The 20,523-nt window shown below is 44.3% G+C and overlaps 1 protein-coding gene across 1 annotated transcript in view; it reads left to right on the top strand.

Moving 5' to 3' along the window:
• slc24a4a (solute carrier family 24 member 4a) overlaps nt 1-16,151 on the top strand; it is a 36,694-nt gene extending 20,543 nt beyond the window's left edge. The window contains exons 3-17 of the mRNA XM_062522287.1: nt 1,133-1,209; nt 3,215-3,289; nt 3,679-3,763; nt 4,346-4,449; nt 6,967-7,041; nt 7,195-7,220; nt 7,600-7,653; nt 7,854-7,939; nt 9,746-9,915; nt 10,879-11,029; nt 14,401-14,567; nt 14,886-15,000; nt 15,276-15,388; nt 15,514-15,579; nt 15,979-16,151. Of these exons, the coding sequence (XP_062378271.1) occupies nt 1,133-1,209; nt 3,215-3,289; nt 3,679-3,763; nt 4,346-4,449; nt 6,967-7,041; nt 7,195-7,220; nt 7,600-7,653; nt 7,854-7,939; nt 9,746-9,915; nt 10,879-11,029; nt 14,401-14,567; nt 14,886-15,000; nt 15,276-15,388; nt 15,514-15,579; nt 15,979-16,131 (1,517 nt within the window). The 3' untranslated portion in view covers nt 16,132-16,151. The remainder of the gene's footprint in view (nt 1-1,132; nt 1,210-3,214; nt 3,290-3,678; nt 3,764-4,345; nt 4,450-6,966; nt 7,042-7,194; nt 7,221-7,599; nt 7,654-7,853; nt 7,940-9,745; nt 9,916-10,878; nt 11,030-14,400; nt 14,568-14,885; nt 15,001-15,275; nt 15,389-15,513; nt 15,580-15,978) is intronic.
• Nucleotides 16,152-20,523: the final 4,372 nt, after the last annotated feature.

The raw sequence follows: 20,523 nt of genomic DNA, 5'->3' as shown, positions 1-20,523 counted from the left end.
CGACGGAGGGAAGTCTGGTGCAGCAGGGGGGGGTGGGGGTTTGGAGGGTGCACGAGTGGGCATGGGCGGGCATGACGTCATGGCAGGGAGCGCACAGAGCGTGGCACATGGCGTTCCGATGCCCCCAGAGAGCAGAAGGGCTCAGTGAGGTCACGGCGTGTCGTGAGCAGCAGATTGCATCATGCCTGGCATCGCCCAGCCAGCCTTGTCTAATTCCTGTGCTGTGGGTCTGTTGGCGGTTGGCATCACGAGCCATGGCAAAAGGCACTGCCCGAGCTCTCTGCCCTGCCTGGGCATGGGCCACGTTTGTGCTGTGGCAGTAGCTTAGGGTTATGTAATTGTTGTGTTGGGATAATAAGGTGTTACACTCCCACAGGACTCAAACAGTTGGCCAGTCAGCAACACAGTGTGTGTGTGTGTGTGTGTGTCTGTGTGTGAGTGTGTGTGTGTGTGTGTGTGACTGTGTGTGTGCGCGCGTTGAATGTTCTTGCTCACTGTTCATGTTTCATTAAAGCTAATCGCTAAGTTTCACACTGTGTTGTCTAAATTAAAGAGTAAATATATATATGTTTTTAGACCATGTTGATCCGTGGATTTCATTATGTTGTGTTCTCTACTCTGTGTCCGAGGGGGGTAGTTGATTATGATGGACTGCACACAAGTGTGTGTATATGGTCTCACATAAAGTTGATCAATATGGTGGTGTTTTTTCAAAATGTCTCTACAGACACGTTAAAGAACTATTGTCAATACATCATGCCTACACCACACCTGGGATGATTGTAAATGTGCATGTGTACATGTGTGTGTGCTTCAGTGTGTGTTTGTGCTTCAGTGTGTGTGTGTGTGTGTGTGTGTGAGAGAGAGAGAGAGAGAGAGAGAGAGAGAGAGGGAGAGAGAGAGAGGGAGAGAGAGAGAGGGTGTGTGAGTGTATGTGTGTGATGTTGTTTGTGTACTTCAATGTATGTGTGTGTGTGAGGGAGAGAGCGAGAGGGTGTGTGTGTGTGTGTGTGTGTGTGTGTGTGTGTATGTGCATGTCTGTGTGTGTGTGTGTGTGTGTGTGTGTGTGTGTGTGTGTGTGTGTGATGGTGTTTGTTGTGTTGAGTGATTGTTGTACTCTCTCTCCCTACAGCCGTCCATGAGTTCCCAGAGGACGTGTTCACCCCCAAACAGCGTGCCCAAGGAGCCATCGCGCTACACATATTTGCAGTAAGACAAGTGTCTGTCGGTCTGTCCGTGTGTGTGTGTGTGTGTGTGTGTGTGTGTATTAGTGTATATGTGAGAGAGGATTGCGCTACAGTGCATTACACATCTCAATACTATTTTTGTATACAGTATTTGTGATGCAAAGGATATAGTTGATATTGGTAGCCAGCGACACATATAAAGATGCTATATTAGAATCATAATATCATTAGAATCACTTACATGCATACATAAATATCATTAAAGTAAAAATGCATGAAGAAAAGTATTAATTAGTTGCGTAATAATATTGTTCACATTAGGCAAGGCAAGTTTATTTATGTAGCTGATTTCATATAGATGCAGTTCAAAATGCTTTATATAAGCAAAAGCAAAGATAGCAAATAGTTGTAAGAAAACAGTAAAAGGAAAAACATTTTTTTTTAAATAGTTTAAAAGTAATGTACTTGAAACACAGTATGGATCTGATTGAAAGTAAGTAGTTTGATTAGTGAACAGAAAGCATCTGATAACAGTTTGGTCTTAGTGAAAGCTGAAGTAAAAGCTGCTTCACTGTTTGTAGTTCTTTAAGCGCCTTTCACAAACTAATAATTCTCCTGTGATCTTAGAGATCTAGGAGGTGTGTACTACTGAAATATGTCTGAAAGGTAGTTTGGCGCCATCCCATTTTGTGATTATCAAACAAGCAGTAATGCTTTCAAGTCAATTCTGTAACTAAGCCAGTGTATTGAATATTGAAGTAATATCTTTTGTCAGATCTTTTCCTTTTTGTAAGAATTCCAACTGCTGTATGCAAATAATTTGAAGCTGGAGGTCTTTTTAGGAAGGACTGTGAAAACCCCATTGCAGCAAACTGCATTGCAACATGAATGAGTTTTTCTAAATCAGACCATTGTCAATTACTGTATGACACCAAGTTTTTAGCTACATCAAACATGATTACTTCAGTTATTTCATTGTTCAGCTGAAGAATTTGGTAAATATGTTGACAAAGAAATTCAATATTGTCATTAGGTGAGTAATTGTCATCTACTATGTTAGGAAATCAAATAGTTCTTGCTGATTTGTCCAAGTGGGAGTACTAAAGGTTAAATAACAGTGGCCCCAAGATCAATCCCTGATGTACACCATTGGTGTTGAAGTACAGTTGCCGATGGCAACAAAGAATTACACATGTGTTTATGTGTGTGTGTGTGTGTGTGTGTGTGTGTTTGTATGTGTGTGTCTGTGTCTGTGTGTATGTGTGTGTGCAGTAAATGCAGACTATCCCTGATCCCCGCTCCTGCCAGTCAGGTAGCACACCACATTTGACATCACACCCTCGGTCCTCCCGCGGTGAAGTCTCTCGTCTCTGTCCGCGGGGCAGGGGGCAACCGCTGGCAGTTATAAATACACTGTCATCCGGCTGTCAGGCCTGCGTGACTGGGTGGCCAGTTCTGCTGAAAACAGCAGGCCGGTTGCTCAGACTGCCCGTGGCTGGTGCTGTCACCGCCACGCCGAGTTGGGCTTGCACAACAAAAGACACGTGCCCGACCTCAGATAACTTCCACCACTTCTGGCCTCGCTGGGACTGCCTAAACACAGTGTTCATACTGTAAAAAAGCCATAGACTTCAATATAGGCGCATTTTTTTTACAGCATGTTGCTGTGAACGGATGAAGACATGTTTCACGTGACTACGTTAGAACACGACGTAGCACAACACAGGATGGTTAGGACGTGTAACATGCAGTTTGTGGTTGAGTGTGTTGGCCAGATTCAGTTGCCCTTATCAGTTTTTGAAGGTATTGTGTGTGTGAATCTGTGTGTGTTTGTGTGTTTAGGTGTGTGTGTGTGTGTGTGTGTGTGTGTGTGTGTGTGTGTGTGTGTGAGTGTCAGTGACACTATGGCCAGACGGCTGTGTTGATTCCTTTCTCGCTATCCCTGTTTCCAACCCACTCTCCCTCTCACTCTTGTTCTCTCTATCTCATCATCTGTTTCTCTGTGTCTTTCTTTGTCTGTCCCAAAGGCACTCTATATGTTCCTGGCTTTGGCCATTGTCTGTGATGACTACTTTGTGACTTCTCTGGAGAAGATATGTGAGGTGAGTTGAAGGACAGTCTAATATCCGGAGAGAGAGAGAGAGACAGAGAGAGAGAGTGTATGTTGTGTGTGTGTGTGTGTGTGTGTGTGTGTGTGTGTGTGTGTGTGTGTGTGTGTGTGTGTGTGTGTGTGTGTGTGTGTGTGTGTGTGTGTATGTGTGTGTTTGTGTGTGTGTGTGTGTGTGTGTGTGTGTGTGTGTGTGTGTGTGTCTGTGTGTGTGTGTGTGTGTGTGTGTCTGTCTGTGTGTGTGGATAGCTGTTGCTTGTGGCTTATGTTTGTGAAATAAAGTGAGCTGTTGTCTATCGAGGCTAGTCTTCCTCTCAATAATTTACATTGGGGCGAAAACAACTGAGAGGAATTTGAAAATCCCCTCCTTGATGAATATTTCAGAAACTGCACCTGAGTGAGGACGTGGCAGGAGCCACCTTCATGGCTGCCGGAAGCTCAGCCCCAGAACTTTTCGCTTCTATTATAGGTATAGGATGCTCGCACACACACACTCTCTCTCTCTCTCTCTCTCTCTCTCTCTCTCTCTCTCTCTCTCTTTCTTTTTTCTTTCTTTCTTTCTCTAGCTCTCTCTCTCACACACACACACATGTACACACACACAATGCATCCCCCTCTTGCCCACACACAAGCGCTTACACACACCCCCCACACCTGCACACACATGCACTCACATGCACTCATACATACAAGCACACATATTGTAGGCTACTGTTAATACACTATTAACTCTTTGTTGAATTTCGATCATGGCCTCATTCCTGTAAGCTCTCAGATATGCACTGTAGATTTCAAAATGTAATCATAAAAGCTGTTGGAAATTAGCATAAAACACCTCAAACACCACGATGCATGCATCAGATAGTTGTTTCAGTTTGTCTATGTATTCTGTATCTGTCTCTATCAAATAAACTCTAATGATAATAATTATAATAATAATAACCCCCACCATATATCATTTCATACAGACATAGATACAGCGCAGAGGCTTAAGGATTTGATATGAAAATGTGCTCTTTAATATTTCCCCGGTGCCTTCCCTCCTACACAGGGGTGTTCATCACGCACGGAGATGTGGGGGTGGGCACCATCGTGGGCTCGGCCGTGTTCAACATCCTCTGCATCATCGGCGTGTGTGGCATCTTCGCTGGGCAGGTAAGCTGTTGGTCGCTGTCTCCACAGATCTCGATTGCATAAGGTGTTTAAAATAATTTTTCCTTGAGATGAAAAATAGGCTCGTGGAGCTGACATTTTGAGGTTGATGTGATTATCAAACACAGGAAAATATGGATAAAGTATGAAGATTTTCCTAAACTTTTTGGAAAAATTAGGTAGAAGATACCGTAGATAGAGCCTCTAGTATGCCTTTATTATTTGCCTACATTTTTCTAGGCCATTTCTTCCTGCACATTATATATGTATATGTAATTTGCTCGTGTGCATAGCCTTTTGTAGCCTACATCTGTGTGAAGTTCACATATCAGTGCATATACATGACTTACAATGCATAGAACAGTCAGTGCATGCTACAGTACACACTTCACAACCACAGAGTCTCTTTGGACACATTTCAGCAAGCTATGAAGTCCCTTGTTCCCTAGATGTGTTGACTTAAAAGATGCTGCTGGCTCGTGGATAAAGACTCCACAACAAAGCTATGGGCCGAAGCCTTGTGCCAACTTTCAAGTCTTTTCAATGGGCTGCGTACTGTAGCAGCACTCGGCTAAAGCACGCAGGCAGCGATGCCAGAGTCATAATCTCAGTTCCTGGAGGGGTCCAAAAGTCATTCAGAGAACTCCCATCACTACGATGTAAGCCTCAGCTCAGCCAGTGCACGCCATGGCAACGGAACCCACACAGCTGGTGAGGGTGTTTGACAAAATGGCAAGCCCTTGGGATCCATTTTTGAGTGGGTCAATGTCAGATGGAATATATATACCGCTGGAGAAAGTGTTTGGATAAAAGCCTTCACTAAATGGGAGTGGAAAGGAAGCCAAAGGACGTAACCCTATAGAAGGGACCTACACACACGTCCCCTGTGAAGAGAACGCTTCTTTTCATTGGCTAAGATACTTAAGTCACACCCAATCACGTTTCAGGCAGCAGGGGTGGACTCTAGCCATATATAGGCAGTTATTGGGTTTGGCGAGTATGGCAGACCTGACTGTTCTGGGGTAAGAAAAAGCACAGACATTCATCTATGTCTGAATATTACTGATGATGTTAGCACTATATAAGGTGTGGGAATTTTCGAGATGTACATGGTCAATATCTTGATCACCGTAACGCATCTATTTTGGATTTTCTTTTTGCTAGATCAGTCAAGGCAACACTTCTATACTAGTCCCATCTCCTTAATTGCTCTGCAAAGGTCAGGTATATATATATATATTAAAATGTAAATGTGGCATTCATTTGAGCATTTTGGATTGTGTACATTGAGTGGAACACTTGGAGCAAACGTGGATAAAGTCATGTCGGCTGTGTTCAACTTCAGCGGGCATTTAAACATCCAAATATCCCTCTATTACAGCAAGAAACTATTTCAAAATTCCTCTCTGTACCCACTGTATATGTACACTTCCTTTGAATTGCATAAAAAGCCTTTTCTTCTGTTGTGCTGCCTGACTCAGGCGTTTGAAGTACACAACTGTACTTGTGCCGGGTGCCCTGTCTTTGCAGCAGCCTTTGAAATGAAGAGCTCCGGCAAACGACTTGTTTATCTTCCATTTTTTAAAGGCAAGCAATTAAGAGTTAGATCTATGCCACAGCCTGTTTCCCCGCAGTGTGTAAGCATTATGCAGTGGGTGGCTAATTATTTATGACGAGATGTTTTAAGTGTGGGCGTCTTTCTGCCTCTGGAGCAAACGAACACGTTGCACTTACATCATACGTTTCATGAGGTTTGTTTTGGTAGAGAGATGCCAGGGTGGAAAGTCATCAGACCTGCTGGTGTTTGAGTGTGTCGTCTATGTGTGTGTTATCTGTTGTGTGTTGTCTCTCTCTCTGTGTGTGTCTGTGTGTGTGTGTGTGTGTGTGTGTGTGTGTGTGTGTGTGTGTTTGTCTGTGTACCCATGCGTGTGTGTGCTCTTGTGTCGCTGGTCTGCTAGTGTTAACACTGCGCTGCCCGTGGGCATCTCCTGTGACTCTGACATAATTCCTCTGAAATGCCCCACTCGCGCTGCCATCTGGAAAAGCAGGTGAAACGCTCGGTCAGTGCGCCAGCCAGCCAGAGAGTAGCTCAAGCAAACACAGATTGAAAACTCAGGTGTGGGAAACACAGCCGGTAAAGGAAAAAATGTACAGACGCCGAAGCACACGCGCGCACACTCTCTCTCACACACACACACACACACACACACACACACACACACACACACACACACACACACACACACACACACAGATCGGGAGACTATAATGCGAGAGAGTGTGAAAGGATTTTGAACAGCGGTAAAGTGTTTTTTAGTCAGCTGAGTTAGCCCTTGTGATAGTATTAAAAGGCCCTTCACCCCGAGATGAATGCTCCACTTTGTGACATTTGAGGCTCAGGAGGCTGAAGCGAATGTATTTTTACGGCGAATGCAGTGATATTTTCACAGTGAGCCTAACAGAGATAGAGGAGACGTGGTTATGTCCTAGTTATTTTCTGCCTTTCTGCCTCCCTTTTAGGTGGTGTTCCTCACCAGGTACTCAGTGTTCCGAGACTCCTTTTACTACACCCTCTCTGTGGTGGCTCTCATTGTTGTGAGTTCAATCGTCATTTTTTTGTGAAAGTGAATGCTAACCATAGTGCTGAAGCTGCATATGCTAACTATAAAGATAACTGGGATGAGAGCTAAATATATTTCATTGCTCTCCTACTCCTTTCAACTAAAAATACATTTCATGTTTTCACAGTTCATATATGATGAAAAGATAATGTGGTAAGTGCTCATCTGTATGTATGTATCGTTTATTACAAACCTTAGGCCTTAGGACCAGTTATTCATAACAGCTTATGCATAGGTATTCAGTTATGTAATACATTGTTACCCTATTATTATTAAGTTAATAAACTATTGATCACCATAAAGAACTATGAAGTGACAGGAAGGGTCAAGGGGTCACCAAGGTTAGCAATGGATTAGCCATTTTATGTTTATGTTTATCAGTGATAAATTATTGATGTGATAGAATGCAGTTGCCTATTGCTGGCTGCTAAGTTATAGTAGTTCAGCATTAATCAAGACACCATGTTTTGTTATTTTTTATGTACATTTAACATGTTAAAACCTATCACAATCTATTTATCTGTTTGTGAAGGTGGGAAAGCCTGATCCTTGTGGTCATGTATTTAGGCTACATTCTCATCATGAAGTGAGTCCAGCCTCTACACACTCACACATGTAACATAAAATAATTTCAACAAATGATTTCAACACATGTTTTTCCCCTAATACCACAGTTCTTTGTGTGACCGTATTGTGCGTAGGTTTGCTCTTTGTACAGGCTTATGAAGTCCATCTTTCAAAACAACAAAATACCCCATTGCTGACACGGCGTTTTCTACTCCCCAGATTCAACACCAGCATTCAGAACTACTTCTCGGGCAAGGAGGACAAGGGCGTAGCGAACGGCAACACGATTAGCGAGATGGAGGATGGTAATGATTGTTATCAGGCTATTATGGATGACCCATCATGGCCTCTGCTGTGTCAAGGTAAGGGTAACTAGACCGGCTTCACTGGGCCTGCAGCAAACGCTAACAACCCAAAGCTCTGATTCAGCTAACTCAACCACTCGCTAATCCTGAGCTTAACTTAGCCGCTAATTCTCCACTAATGGTTGGATTTGCTGTTCCTCAAGAATGATTTCCTGGGTCCCTATTAAGACCCTAACAACTGAACTCTTGAATCTTTGCTGCTTCTCTGAGGTGATTTCCTTTTTTCCCTCTTCTTGAACTCAATCTCTAACGTTGTGAAGCCTGTCTCTTTAGCCTTACTAAAAAGCCACCATATTTGCTTGTAGTTGCGCTAACTTTCACTCTCCTGTGCTGTGCGGCTCCATTGCTCTGCATTGGCAATGTGGTTCCTTGCTTGTGTGTCATGTGATCCATGGCTCTCCCCACCCATGAGACCTAATGAGAAGTGTTCGCCTGTGAAATCAGTGAATTAGTGGAGCACAGGTGTGCTTGTGTACGTGTGTGTGTGTGTGTGTGTGTGTGTGTGTGCGTGTGTGTGTGTGTGTGTGTGTGTGTGTGTGTGTTTGGGGGGTGAATGTATTTGTGTGTGTGGGGGGGGGGGGGGGGGTATTGGTGTGTGTGGGGGGGGGGTATTGGTGTGTGTGGGTGTGTGGGCACGCGATGCACATTCAGTGTGCACATTTAGGTCAGGGGAGATGGAGAGTGAAAGAATGGTGTCATTTGAGTACATGGCCCCCATACATCTGTAAGTCGAGGGCATTATGTATCCATATTTGTTTATGCATGTATATGTAGGTGCATGCATGTGTGCAGGCTATGTATATCTATGCTCATATGCTTCAACATCTGTCCCTGTTAATGAGTGTGTGGGTGTGAGTTTGTGTGTGTGTGTGTGTGTGTGTGTGTGTGTGTGTGTGTGTGTGTGTGTGTGTGTGTGTGTGTGTGTGTGTGTGTGTGTGTGTGTGTGTGTGTGTGTGTGTGTGTGTGTGTGTGTGTGTGTGTGTGTGTGTGTGCGTGTGTGTTCACCCTCTGTGGGTCATGCTCAGCCTTAAATGGGAACTAGGCAAGTAATTCCTTTAATTGTTTGCACTCTACTTCACACAGTGGATAGAAAGCCATTCTTTACAAAACCATTGCACAATTCACCATATCTATTTATAGACTTTGTTTTCCAGTCCATTTAGTGTTTTTAGTCCATGTTTTGTGTTTTGTTTTTGAGTTTTGATTATTTTTTACCATCCCAGAAGAAGCTGTTGTAATGGTGTACAAAGGGCCCAATACTAGTAATACATTATTCACACCAGTAGAAATATTATGATATATGATCATATATAGATTATTATTATTACTATTATTATTATTATTATTATTGGTTAGTCTGTCCTTGATCACATACCACATATAAGTTTTCCTTGGTTGAATTTTGTCCAGTTCCCCTTTAATCTCTCATCCCCTCATATCCACGGCAGGCAAACACATGTGTCTGTGCACTTACATATGAGTTGCACAGCCCTCACAAGTAGAACAATGAACAAGTATAACAAATACAAGTGCATGATAGTGATGTGTCTGCCTGATGGTGACTGTATGTGTTGTGTCCATGTTTTCTGTTTGTTTGTGTGTGTGTGTGTGTGTGTGTGTGGGTGTGTGTGGCGTGTCTGGCATCCTCACCGTTGCCAGGCCGCGGGTGTATGTGCGTGTGCATGTGTGGCTGCGGATGTCCGTGTCAGAGGTGCGGTCGTTCTCACTCTCACCCTATGTATTCAGTGAAGCCGACTAAGAGCTACAGCCGCGGCTCGGTGGTCATGGTGGACGAGATGATGAACTCCAGCCCGCCCAACTACCGCTTCCCGGAGGCGGGCCTCCGCATCATGATCACCAATCACTTTGGGCCCAAGACCCGCCTGCGCATGGCCAGCCGCCTGATTATCAACGAGGTGCGGGTCTGCTGCGGCTGGGGCAGGAAGGCAGGAAGACACAGGGGCAGATGTAGGTGGGAGGGTGGCATGTTAGAGGGTGGGGGCGTTAATAGAGGCAGGGGGGATTTGTTGGAGGTTACCTGATTCGGAAAGGCAAAGTTGCAGGGAATTGAGATAGGGTCGAGGTTTGGAGGTTTGGAGGTTTGGAGGTTTGGCCCCAGGTGAATACAATGTCCCTTGAGTAAGTCAAATGTTTATATCCAAAATCATCTGTTTTTTTAACTGACAACTCTGTTTTAGTCATCCACTGAAGCTTATTTGGAATGTTCTAGATTGAAAAACAGTACATTTTTAGACTTTATATGTAATGATGTTCCTAGAGCAATGTGAGCTCTTTGAGTGTAATTGTCAGTAACACACTAAGATGTCAATAACATCGATGCATAATTGATCACCAGAGTTGGAGGTGGCACTTCACACAGGTTTTTCTCATCTCCACCATGCTCAATCAATGTCAGCTCAAAAGATCACCCCGTCCTCATAATGTCAGTTATCTGCGCTAAGTTATGTGCGTGAATTTCAATGTTACGCAATATGATTTTTGAATCAGCATTGCTGTGTGTCCCCATGCCGTCCATCATTCAAATACACATCCATCTTAGTGACATCTGTAGTGTGTCAACTATGCGCACCCAGTAGAATTTAAAACGTTTTGGAAGCCAACAGAGCATATAAGCACTTTAACTGATAAAATATAAGTTTCAGCTTGATTTTGACTGACTACAGTTTTAAAAGCTGAAATAGTTAAATAAGATATAAATTATAAAATATATTCAATAAAGTTAGTAAAGTTTGGCTTTTTGTCATCAAATAAGTATGCATTTGCCACCGGTCAAGACTCATTTGTCTTTGCCAACCCATTTTCTCACATCACTGGGCACCTCGCTGGGCGCTGCTTTGGGTGTGTCGTTGGGCACACAGCAACAGCGGCTGGAGCAGGAGCCCAACGGGATGGATGGCACAGCGGTGGGCGACGGCAAGATGGACGCCCTGGAGAACGGCTCGGTGCCCGAGGACAAGCTGGCAGAGGAGGCCGAGGAGGGGGAGTTGTCATCTCCTTTCAGTGTGCCAGGTGATAAATGTGCACACACACACACACACACACACACATTCTCTCACACACATCTGCACACGCACACACATACACACAAGCACACACTCTTTTACACACACACACACACACACACACACACACACAAGCACACACTCTCATTCACACACACACACACACACACACACACAAGCACACACACATCTTAATCAAGCCAATTTACTGGGCTGGCTGTCACAATTAGGTCCCACATATTCACCATCTAAAGAGGTGACATGACAATTTAGTGCTCATGGACATCTCTTAACGTCCTAATAGAAGATTTAACATATGAACATGTCCGAAACGCTTGTTCAGATTGTTGCAGTATAATTTTATAGGCCATTTTGCTGCAGGGGTACTGGACATGATCTGGCCACTCTCCCAGTCTTCCTCTCTGTTTCACTGTCCACTTATTCTGTCCCTATGAACAATGTACTTGGTCATTGGACTGAAGGCTTAAATATTGATATTCTTTTTTTATTATTTCATTTTAATCCTCAGATTTTAAAGGGGAATTCTGGCATTTTTCAACTTGGGGCCCTATTGCTGAATGTACTTTCAAAACATTCAGTGTTAACACTAGAAGCGCCGCCCCGTTCTGACCCACTTATACCTAGAAGCGCCGCGCCCCGGTCATTTGACCGCTTTGACGACCTACTAGAAGCGCCGTGCTGTTGTGAACTACTTAAAGCGCGGCGAGGCGGTCAAAAGACCGCTGAGTCCTTAGACTGGGAGGCTGTTACTTACACAAAATGATCGCTAGATGGCGCTTCGTGCACGAATCAAATCGTTTGGTCATAAATTCAGTTTGCACTAGTATCATTCGTGTCAGACCGTGTTGTTGATAGTCTGTGGATGTTTCATTATGACATACAGCACGTTCGCGTTATCTGTTCATTTAGTTGTGTTGATTTGTGTTGTTTGAGGTAAAAACTCTGGAAGAGTTCTTGACCAAACCTTAAGCAAACTTGACTTTCAACTAAAATGCTCTAAAAGTGAATGGGTAAAAGTCAATTTACTCCCCAAATTCACTTCTATTCATTTAATAGGTAGCCTATCTGTTTGCGCCGCCGAAAATGAACAGTCTGCCGACAATGAACAGTCTGGTTTCAATTACACAGTAGCCAGGATTTCAGACCGCATTTTACAGGCTACCGTGGCTACTTTCTAAAACATTTTTTATTAATTTAGGGAGAAGCATCTTATAGGGTCTAGCTACATCGGAGGGAGGGAGATAGAGAGCTATGCTGAGCAGAAAAATATTCTCCGTTTTGTGAATGTGTATGATATGTTTGCGATGTCTGCTGAAAAAAGGCTTTGGGCTTATTGTTTCTACAATTTAAGCTAACGTATACGTGAATTCGAGATCCAGCATTGAGATACACATTTTCACTGAGCTGTAGAGGAGAACTGTGGCCCACTGGTTAGAGCTTCGGCATCACATTCAGATGATTGCTGGTTCGATTCCCGACTTGTTCATGGCGGAATTTATTTTAAGCAAGGCATCAATAAATATAGGCTATGTTCTGTTTTTTCTATTCACACAACTACACGCACGCTGGCGAATTCGAACATTCTGAAACGCGCACATGCGATGAAACATGATTGCGCATTCTTCCACGAGTTGCCTAAATAGCCATGCCTACAGCCTAGCCTATGCACAGAGAGAGGCGGTGGGGGTGGGGAGGCAGTTAATTGTCCTCGATGCGCGGTGATGTCTGTAGTAGCCTAGCCTAGACGAGTGTATGGGGGAGGGGGAATGATCGGTTTCAAATAGGCTATGTTGCAATGGATAGCCTAGTGTGTTATGTATAGACCCCGAGGCCATTTGCTTTGAGAATAACGGCTGGTTGATGAAGTAGTTGGCTGGCTAGCTGGCCCAGCCAAAACCTAAATGAGGCTGCAGCCGCCAACGTTTTCATGACTGATCATGGCTTTAGTTGCCACTTCATGTCTACAGATTATTGTACTAGATCTCAACACACAATGTTATTGTATTGTTTTGGACAACGTTCTGCACGTTTCACTTCAATGTAGACTGCATGCGTTGTGAACAGGAAAGGAAACAGTGGAAGTCGCATCACGGACTTCTGTTTTGTTCTGTAATACCTCTATAATATCCTCTAGCCGCTATAGTATTTCTATAGCAATCTTGTAGTACTTCTGTAGTATGTCCCAATTTACTATAGGATTCCTATAAGATTCCTAGCCTATTTAGCCTATTTAAATATATTTCCTTGTCCAGCAAATAGGCTATGTAAGAAAATGCTTATTAGTCTGAGCTTTAAAAGATAGCCTACAAATAGAAGATAAGATACAAATATGAATGTACGTAGGCATACGCGCCCTACGTACATAAATAGGCTTCGACGAATTTCAGCTGAAAATATTTTTTACACACGTAGGCCTGCCTAATAGAACAACGTCGCAGAACAACGTTTTCAAAACAAACTCGCATTTTACCACTGTAAATCGCCTCCATAGACTATGCCATGTAAATGAAAAATAGTTATTAAAATAAATCACATATATAATACATATTGCACATATATAAACTATATGTTTTATGGTAAAATATTATTCTCATGCCCGACTGACAGGAAACCCTTGCGACATCTGCTGTGAGAAAAGAGAATAGCAGCTTGGACAAACATGGCCGAACGCGAGACAACATAGTGTTGTCACATAAGTGAGCGCAAAATAGCTCTAAACTAGCTTGTACCGGTGTGCTTTTGGTCATGTAAAAATTCTGGGTGACAAAACACGCATATTTAGGAAAAGTCGTGAACGTAGGGTCCTGGAATTGAATCGAGTGAAAATATATATATTTTTTTGTAATCACTGCGGTCAAATGACCGCAGCCCGGCCGTTCTAGGTATATCTAGGTCAAACCTACACGGCGCTTCTAGTAATACGCGTCAGCGGTCAAATGACCGGTGCTTGGCGCTTCTAGTGTTAAACTGGCTAGCTAGCCTTCTGCTGCTGGTAATGCAGTGACAACTCAACTTGAGACTCAACACATCGTCACACACTTCATTAAGTGTGTGTCAAAGTGGACAGGATCCCTATGGATATGCACATGCCTGCCAACTCCAGTGTAGCTTAAGAAACTAGTGTTTGACGTTAGCCTATAGTCATATACCCCCTCACTTAGCCTGTTCAATGCCAAACAGTTTTGTTGTTATTGTCCCCAATGAAAGTACTTACAGTAACAAGTGCCAGGAGTCCCCTTTAATGTGTGATTTGCCAAACTACCATTCAGCTCACTGATAGGATAGCACTTCATAACCCCAAACCCCCAAAGACTCATTATGATAATGAATTTGACCATTTACCCTGATGGCCCATAGGGGGCGCCATGAACAAGGTGAAGTGGCTCATCTCCTGGCCGATCCTGCTGCTGCTGTACTTCACCATCCCCAACTCGGCCAAGCCCCGCTGGGAGCGCTTCTTCATGCTCTCCTTCTGCCTCTCCACGGTCTGGATCGCCGTCTTCTCCTACTTCATGGTCTGGATGGTGAGTGCCATTGAAGGAGAACTGTCTGCACTCAACTTAAAATCAAATGCGGACCAGAAAAGACACCAGAGCATAGGCTACATCTAAGGATTCTCTGAACAACTGGTTTAAAAGTGGAGTTTGGGTGTGGCGCGTATAACCTTGGAACAGTCAGTTACAGTAAAAAGACTGCCAGCTAGCCAGCACAGTGAGTCACGGCAGCCTTTTTTTGTAAACCCCTGCAGGCTGTAAAGATACTTCAGCCCAAATCAATTTCCATGTTTCTCATTGCAAAAAAGAAATGCCTCCATCTTCTGTTTGCGTTTTGCCTCTGTCCAGGTCTCCCTCATTGGCTACACTCTTGGAATCCCTGATGTCATCATGGGCATCACGTTCCTGGCGGCGGGCACCAGCGTGCCCGACTGCATCGCCAGCCTCATCGTGGCGCGGCAAGGTGCTGGCCTTATCTCCTCCATCTCTGACTTGATTTGCACTTGCTTTGATATGCTAATGTCCCTTCACACACGGACAGTAGCAGAATGGCCTAGATGATAACTCGATTGTGATTCCATTATGTGTGTGTGTGTGTGTGTGTGTGTGTGTGTGTGTGTGTCTGTGTCTGTGTGTGTCTGTCTGTCTGTCTGTCTGCCTGTGTGTGTGTGTGTGTGTGTGTGTGTGTGTGTGTGTGGCTTTGTGTGTGTGTGTGTGTGTGTGTGTGTGTGTGTGTAGGCTTGGGGGACATGGCCGTCTCCAACACCATTGGCAGCAATGTCTTTGATATCCTAGTGGGGCTCGGGGTCCCATGGGCGATCCAGACGATGGCTGTGGACTACGGTTCTGAGGTACAGTTGTCGTCTTTCTCCTCCGCTCTCTATCCTGTCTTTCTCGTCCCCATTCTCTCACTCATATCTTCTGTCTGTCAAGGGATGGTGGTTGTGTAAGAGCTGATGTCTGCTGCTCCTTCCAGGTTCAGATCAACAGCAGAGGGCTGGTCTACTCCGTCGTGTTGTTACTCGGATCAGTAGCGCTGACTGTGAGTACAGACTGAGGTGTTGTTTGGCTATGGTCTGATTACATAACTGTGTGATGGTATGGTGGTTGCGTGTGTGTGTGTGTGTGTGTGTGTGTGTGTGTGTGTGTGTGTGTGTGCGTATGCAGTACTGAAGGTGTATGCGAATACATATAATGAATGTGTGTGTGTGTGTGTGTGTGTGTGTGTGTGTGTGTGTGTGTGTGTGTGTGTGTGTGTGTGTGTGTGTGTGTGTGTGTGTGTGTGTGTGTGTGTGTGCATGTGTGTGTGTGTGTGTGTATGCGGATGTTCTGTATGCATCTATGAACATGTTGTTCCCATCTCTTCTGCACCCCCCATCCTACTCTACCCCACCTCCTCCTCCTCCTCCTCCTCCTCCTCCTCCCCTCCGATGCCCTGCAGGTTCTGGGGATCCACGTGAACAGGTGGAAGCTGGACTTCAGGCTGGGCGTGTACGTGATGGTGCTCTACGCCGTCTTCCTCTGCTTCTCCATCATGATCGAGTACAATGTCTTCACCTTCGTCAACCTGCCCATGTGCATAGAGGAGCTGTAGGGCCTGGAGGCCTGCTGGGGGCTGGGGGGTGGAGGAAGCGGCGGTGTCCTGGATCTCCTCCAGGCAGCTCCAACCCTTTCCTACACCCACCCGACCACCCCCCCATCCCCCTCCTCCACCCTCTCTTCTCAGCGTCAGCATCTGGAACACACCCACACTTGGTCTTCCAACCTGGCAGCTTCTGCTTGGAACTAAAAAAAACAACAAAAACAAAAAACAACAAGAAGAGCGTAGGAATAGAGGTGCGGTTACTTTCTTCTTCTTTGAGAGACCTCTGTTTTTCTTTTTTTTCTTTTTTTACCTATGATGTTATTGGCCAAAACTGAGACTCTGTGACTAAATAGACAGCGGTGCAGTTGAACGAGGAGCTTTTTGGGAAGGGAAGCATTCGGAATATTTCTACGAGGCTCCGTCTTGGAACCATGCCTGCAACGCTCTCTTTGATGTCCCCTACCCACCCCCTCCCTGCCCCGTTCCGTTCGCTCGTCTCGTCTCCTCTCCTCTCCTCTCCATGCCTAGCCTCTCCTCACTTCTCCAGCCTCCTCGCTCCTCTCTCCAGTCAGCCCTGCGCTGCGTAGCCGCGCACCGCGCCGCATCGTGCACCGCGCGGGCCCCTCTCATCTCATCCGAGCTGGATCCCTCACCCACAGGGAGTTCCGCCACATGTCCACACCCTTGCATCAAAAAAAAAAGAAAAAAAAGAGTGTTCTGCCAAGCTGCATTATTTATACCTGTCTGAAGGAGTGCTACAACTAGGCCCCCACGTATTTCATTATGCTGACGAGTAGGCAGAACAGCACATTGCCATATCACTCTCAAGAGTACGATATTCTCCATCTCTCAGAACCGCAGATTACGGCATAATCTATCTTCCCCCTGAGAACTGGAAGATACAATTGTCAACTCTCCAAAGACTGCTAACCATGTTTGCGTAACGTAATTCATATCTTTACGAGGAGTGCTACAGCGTTATTTTATCCGTCTCATTAGGAGACTGTGTGTTAAGCTCGGCTCCCTGAAGAGGACCACAATGTCCATCGGCCTTTGAGGAGTAGCGGCACAGTATGGTTTTTCTCTGAAGAATATTTCAGAGACTTTAAAATAACAGCTCCAGTCACAGCCGTTTAAAATAGTCGTGCCACAGGATGAAGGCATACTCTAGGCTTATTTTCAACATAATATGTGTGTCACATCAGACAGACACTGATGATTTGTGCAGCAGTTTATGTGTTTACTGGGATCCAGAAGCTAAACTCAGACATAACGCTTAATTGGCGAATGCGTTTCAAAAACACGTTTGAAACGGCTTCAAGAACCGCAACCTGCATGAATAAACAAGTTTTTAAGATGAAACAGATCCTTTAGTCTCTCACCAGTTCAGCTCCTAAAAGGAGGACTTGTGATGCTTCTGAGCTAAACTTTGCAAATACTTGTGATTGACGTTTGAGGAATTCATGAAAGTGCTCTTCAGAAATATTTGTAGTTATTTGTAGTTTTTAGCAGCTATTGATGATACAGTGTGCTTGCCAACTGGCTTCCCCTCTAATTGAGCACACAGAGAGGGATTGCAGTCATTGTTTGCATGGTAATCAACAGTTCATCATCAGGTTGAGCAGATAACGATTGGGCTGGAGCGCGTACCGTAATGTTGTCGTAACGTTTCCTGAAACCGCTGATACCCAAGTGGTCTGGTGTCCATGCAGGATCTGTCACATATCTCTGGTCGGGTGAAAACAAAAGTGCTCGGCGAGGTCGAAACCCCTTTGAATCAGGTCTGGTGTCGAGCGGTGACGAGTGAATAGAACTGGCAAGCTCAGCCTGAGACAGCAGAGAGTGTCACAAAGCATTATCTGTGAGGGCATAAACGCACAGTCCCATGTGAATCTTTGCCTATGACGCACGCTGGCTTAGTGGCATGCAAGCTGCTTAGTAATCTCTCGGAAAAATGTTGTACCATTTTTGCTCAATTAAATCAAAAAAAAAAAAAAATTAGATGGAGTTGATCTCCACAATGTGCGGTCTTGGTTAGCTGACTGATGAAGTGGGCATGTTATCCAAGTTGATTTAAACACACACATGCACGCACACACACGCACTGGTGTTACAACAACAGCAGGGACAGGCCTAAGACTGCAGTCATTAATTCACCTGTTTCCTATGCATTTGAAATGACACTAAAGAGGAACTATTAAAGCACAAAGCTTCTGGATACAGCAGCTGCCATTATGACTATGCCTCTGTCTTACCTCACCATGACAACTGTCTTTCCTCATGGACAGGTAGTTCACCAACCACGGTTTGATAAGTGAATCCTCTTTTTGTGAAATTTATAAATATTTAGGTCAGGTAACACATTCAGTGATGTGAAAATAGTGACATGCTTTAACTCTCGTCAAGCACAAACACTGTAAATTGGGCTTATTGGATTTTGAGACTTAATATGATCCTTGTAAGGGACCATACACCACTCGTGAAACCACCATGTTCATCTTAGAGTGCAAGTGAAACGCAACACTCGCACTTCTAAGTATCAACCAAATACGCTACGGACGAGAACAACAGAAACTGCACTATCCATAGGGGAGAGTAAAGCCGAAAAATACGACATCGCCCTGAAGAGAAAAACAGATGCACTAATTGTCATTCTCCGAGTTCTGCCAGAGACACCACCACGCATCTCAACAAAGACTGTGACAGGAAATTCCCATCTCATATCGTGTCAGTTCCTCAATATTACAAGTACGTCACCCGAAAGAGGTCAAATATCAGAGGTCAGCTTTCTCTGGCATAGGATAGGTGTCACGGGATGGAGCCTGGTGGGCAATGGCCTGGGCTGACATGGACCGATCCCGTTCAGTTACCTTCGAACCCCTAAAGCGGACAATCATACAACGCCCTCTGATCATGTGTCCCGCAACTTCCCCAAGAGTCCGCAATCCGCATCCACGCCCCCCTTCTCTTTGGAGTCAGTGTGTTCAACATATAGGAATGGTGCTCTGCTCTAAGGTCTCAGCCGAACAAGTTTTATGCAAATGCTTTTTTTCCCTTCTGTTTTTCCTTATGGATACCCAATGTGACATGAACATGTTGCACTTTATCAATGTGTGGACAGTTCAAAGAGATCTTTTTATTTTCTAAAAGGGTGTGGGACAGTCCAATCCTTTCACTGTGCAATAAATGAGAGAACCTACAGTATGAAGAATATCGTGATCTGCATGGGAGATGCGCACAAATTGTGTTTTGTCGTGATCCAAAAGAATGAGAAAATCGTCAGTGGAACGAAAACATTAAGGTGGCACCAAGAGTGCTATCTATAGAAAGACCTGCACATGAAATGTGAACCGTGACTGATTCATGAATTTTTGCTTTTCTTTAGCCCTTGTCAGTCCAGTCTTTGCTCCCGTGAGCTTGACAGAAAAATGACAAGCACAGAGTGAAGTGAAATCTGCATGGGTTTGAATGAGATTCTCTAGTCTCTTGTGATGTTTATTTCTATGGAGTCTTGTTTGCTTGTTGGTCCTCTCCACCTCTCCAGTGTCACAACCCACATACTGTAGGCATTCAGTATTTCACCAGATTTCCAGTTAGTGTCGAATGCAGTGGAGATTCCAGAGGGATTTACTGCCCCCTGGTGTTTGTATAGTAAACAAGTAATCACAAACTCCATGTTTGTTGCCTTGGGCATTTCTTTTGGAAAACCAACAAAAAAAAAGACGTTTGGAGACTTCTACTTTTATTCAGTAATGTAAATGTTGCAACTACTGTTTAATGTGTACAGACTAACTAACTGTTCAACCTAACTGTGTTGTTCAAATGGACATTGACACTCACTCTCAAACAGTGCTTCCATCCCTAAAGGAGTGAGTGAACAACTTCCCATAGCCCCTCAGTGTTCTGCAATGCGTCTTTTAGCTAATTTTTTCCCCTTCCTTCATTACACACTTGCTCTGGACCATTTGTGGTGTTTGCGAAGCCTGCATAACCTAAAACTATAGAAGCCATTTTCTCAAGGCAGGGGGAGTGAACTAAGACCTGCCTATAGCAGACCTCCTAAAACTGGCAGCTACGAGTCAACTTCCGAGCACTTTTTTTTGTTAAATTCTTCATTCATTCTCTTTGGAGTTTTTTTTATAATTATTATTATTATTGAAGCTGTTATTTGGGGCGACAGGGTGTCAGTATGTATCCTGTGTTGTGTCAGTGAGTAAGTAACCTGTCGGTGTGCAGTTTTGAGCAGTGCTGTCACTGTTGTGTAGGAAGACTGTATTAAAATGTCACTGTATTAAATGTACACTGTATGTATATATATATAAAATATATAAAAATATAAATATATATAATTATAAATATAAATATGTAAGATGATATGTATTTCCATATATGCAGTTTTAT

This window comes from Sardina pilchardus, chromosome 20, assembly GCF_963854185.1.
Source record: "Sardina pilchardus chromosome 20, fSarPil1.1, whole genome shotgun sequence".
NCBI lineage: Eukaryota > Metazoa > Chordata > Actinopteri > Clupeiformes > Clupeidae > Sardina > Sardina pilchardus.
The sequence above is the reverse complement of the archived record's forward strand: the minus strand, read 5'-3'. Positions and strand labels throughout refer to the sequence as shown.